Source organism: Morone saxatilis, unplaced genomic scaffold (assembly GCF_004916995.1).
Source record: "Morone saxatilis isolate NCDOM2014 unplaced genomic scaffold, NCSU_SB_2.0 Contig18, whole genome shotgun sequence".
Classification (NCBI taxonomy): domain Eukaryota; kingdom Metazoa; phylum Chordata; class Actinopteri; family Moronidae; genus Morone; species Morone saxatilis.
In genome coordinates, this window is record NW_023339740.1 from 28423302 (window position 1) to 28426222 (window position 2921).

Sequence of the window (2921 nt, forward strand, 5' to 3'; positions counted from 1 at the left end):
TTGGAGATGTTCTGACCCAGTTGTCCATCACACTGTGGTTCTAGTCAAAGTGGCTCAGATCCTCACGCTGCCCATTTTTACTGATTCTAACACATCAACTCTGAGGACAAATGTTCACTGTCTGCCTGATATACCCCCCCACTGACAGGAGCCCTGATAACCAGATTAGAGTTATTCACTGTCAGTGCTCTCTGTGTTAGGACTGATCGGTGTATCTTATCTTCTTCTTTAGTGCACACCTTCCAGCGATGGAAGAAGTGAAGTAAAGCAGCAGGAATTGTTGCCAGGTTGGTTTAAGTGAAGACAAACTGTGTGTTAGTACAGTTTGTATACAGCCTCACACAGACGCAGTAACGGGACAGTGCACGTGTGAACAAACAGCCGCTCACCTGTTTGCGTACGTATTCCACCATCATCTCGAGCTGCCGGGGGTCCTCACACTCACGATTGAACAGGTTTCTCCAGAGAGCTGCAGCCAGCACACAGTCATCAGACAGGATTCCCTACACACACACACACACACACACACACCAATAAATATTAGAACTTTAACTTTTAAAATGGTGAGACGAGACTCTTAAAATCAACACCCAATAAGTACATGATTTATTTAAATATTGGTTTTACTTTATTTTCACAGGTATAACTTAAGTCCTTTTAATATAATGTAATGGATTTGACCTTTATATTAACTTCTGTACTTTTTATTTCGCAAATAAAATATACAATTCCAATAAAAGTCCATAATATTTCTAACACGTTCTTTAAAATGTTTTCGATGCTGTTTTTTTTACACTGTGTGTGTGTGAAACTCTCACCTCATCATATCCAAATATCGCTGCGTAGAACGTCTCCGTCATCGATTTCGTCGCTTCCTTTCTATGGATGGCATCGACCTATGTCGCAGAGACAGAAAGAGCATTAAACACAGAGTGAAGCTGAGGATGGTGGGAATGTCAGTTGTTGTATTTTTCTGCACAATAACACCGCACACAATCCACTGTGTGTCCTCAGTGAAGAGAGGGAGAGTGGAGTCGCTGTAGAGTTTCAACCGGTTGCAGCAGTAATTATGAACACAGAGAAAATGACCAATGTTTTCACTGCTTCTTCCCACAATTAACATGAAACCTAAGAAGAGCTCCAATCACTGGTCCGGGTGGCGGTTTGTACAAATACATGTGCTGCTGACGAAGAGCTATATGAGGAACACTGTGTGTAGGCTGTGCTGGTTCTTCAGTTAGAGACACGCACACACACACACGCACACCCACCCACACACACACACTTAAAAAACAAGCTTTCCCAACACATGATCTTCATGCTTCAGCTCTCCAGAATGAATAAAACATGCAAATATTAGAGTAGAGCTCTCAGCCGTCAACATAAATCCACTCTTATAATCCAAACCACAACTGTGTCAGTGTTCTCCGAGAACGAGCCACATGTCCTTTAAAAAGGTCAGAGGTCAGGCCCTCCTTTTATTATCATTACTTTTTTCTTTTTCTCTTTTGCATTCCAACTTGTGACACATGTGATTGATGATTAGTTAGTAAGAGTTAGCTGAAGATGGATCTGTGGCCAGCTGTTAAGGTTACATTTCAGACAGAAAGTAGAGCTTAAGCTTTTTACTTCCGTTCAATTCTTCCTGTAACACTTAATGCACTCAAATACTGACATATTAGAAGGAAAATAGATCACAAATGAATGCTCCATCGTCAGACTCTGACCTGCTGATAATTCCTGAACTACTGCAGCTGTTTTAGAGCAGCACTACAGACTGATTAACATGCACATGTGAAGGCACATTGTAAGCACCATATGCTTAAACCCTGTACTTTCTATGACTGAGTATGGTCGCACATCTGCAGCGATCAACGCTCATTAGTCCACATCTGCAGCCATTCTGTTTTTGTCTTTGTTAATGGTCACATTCAAAGTGACGCCATCTTAAATGAAGACAAACCCAACTGCAGGTGATGTTTGCATATAGTTGGACACTAATCGCTGCCCAGTGAGCGTCACTAACCCGGCTAATCCGACTGGCGCGCTGCAGCCGACTGCTGAGCTGCCACAACTCTGCAGGTAAAACCAGAGCTCTAGAATTGATTTTATTTTTTTATTTTAAGTAGCAGACATAAACTGGGCATTTGACAGTAATTGTTTGGGTCACAGGACCAAACGTCCTGTACCGAACAGCTTGGGACAAACACACGTACCCTCACACCCCGACTCTGTGTCGATTGTGGCGGCCCCCTGTGGACTAAACTGTTTCCTTCGCTTTGTTTCTCTGATTTCAAGAAGAATCCAACCGGGTGGCAGGCATCAATAATAAGTATATAGAAATAGCTTCTCTCTGATGTTTGTTTGTGTTTATGTACATATAGAGGGATCAGCATTAACACTCATAACCAGGTACACATGCTTGTAGAATCTTTATGGGTTGTGTGACGTCAAATTGATGAAGAATTTTTAATCGCAGTACGTTTGAAGGCTCTGCCAGCACGTAAGGATATATGCAGTGTATGTACACATGCTGACAAAGTTCACATACGCAGCTGTAAAAACACCTACCCCCCCCAACACACACAACACTCCCCTGTGCTCCGCCAATGATGCAGCACACACACCAAGAGTGACTCAAAACCGCACTAATTTCTCTCTGACCTCTTTTCTGTCCACAAAGCAAATGAGCAAACTAAAGAGCTCATATGGTAAAGCTCTGAACCTTGCTCCAGTTCAACCATCCTGCTCATTACATCACAGAGACACACGTTCTCATTCTGTGACAGCGCACCGAGCCAGTGGAAGTCTATACATTCAACTGCAACCAGAGTGACTGATGACCCAAACTGCCTACAGTATCATTTATTTAAAGAACCCTGTATCTGAACTCACTCCCTGTTTACAGAGGAGTGGAGCGA

The 2921-nt window shown here is 42.8% G+C and overlaps 1 protein-coding gene across 1 annotated transcript in view; it reads right to left on the reverse strand.

The window, feature by feature from the left end:
* LOC118328765 (ubiquinol-cytochrome-c reductase complex assembly factor 1) overlaps positions 1–2921 on the reverse strand; it is a 10810-nt gene that overhangs the window by 1742 nt on the left and 6147 nt on the right. The window contains exons 7-8 of the mRNA XM_035662663.1: positions 819–896; positions 390–503 (exon numbers count right to left, since the gene is read on the reverse strand). Coding sequence (XP_035518556.1) covers positions 390–503; positions 819–896 — 192 coding nt within the window. The remainder of the gene's footprint in view (positions 1–389; positions 504–818; positions 897–2921) is intronic.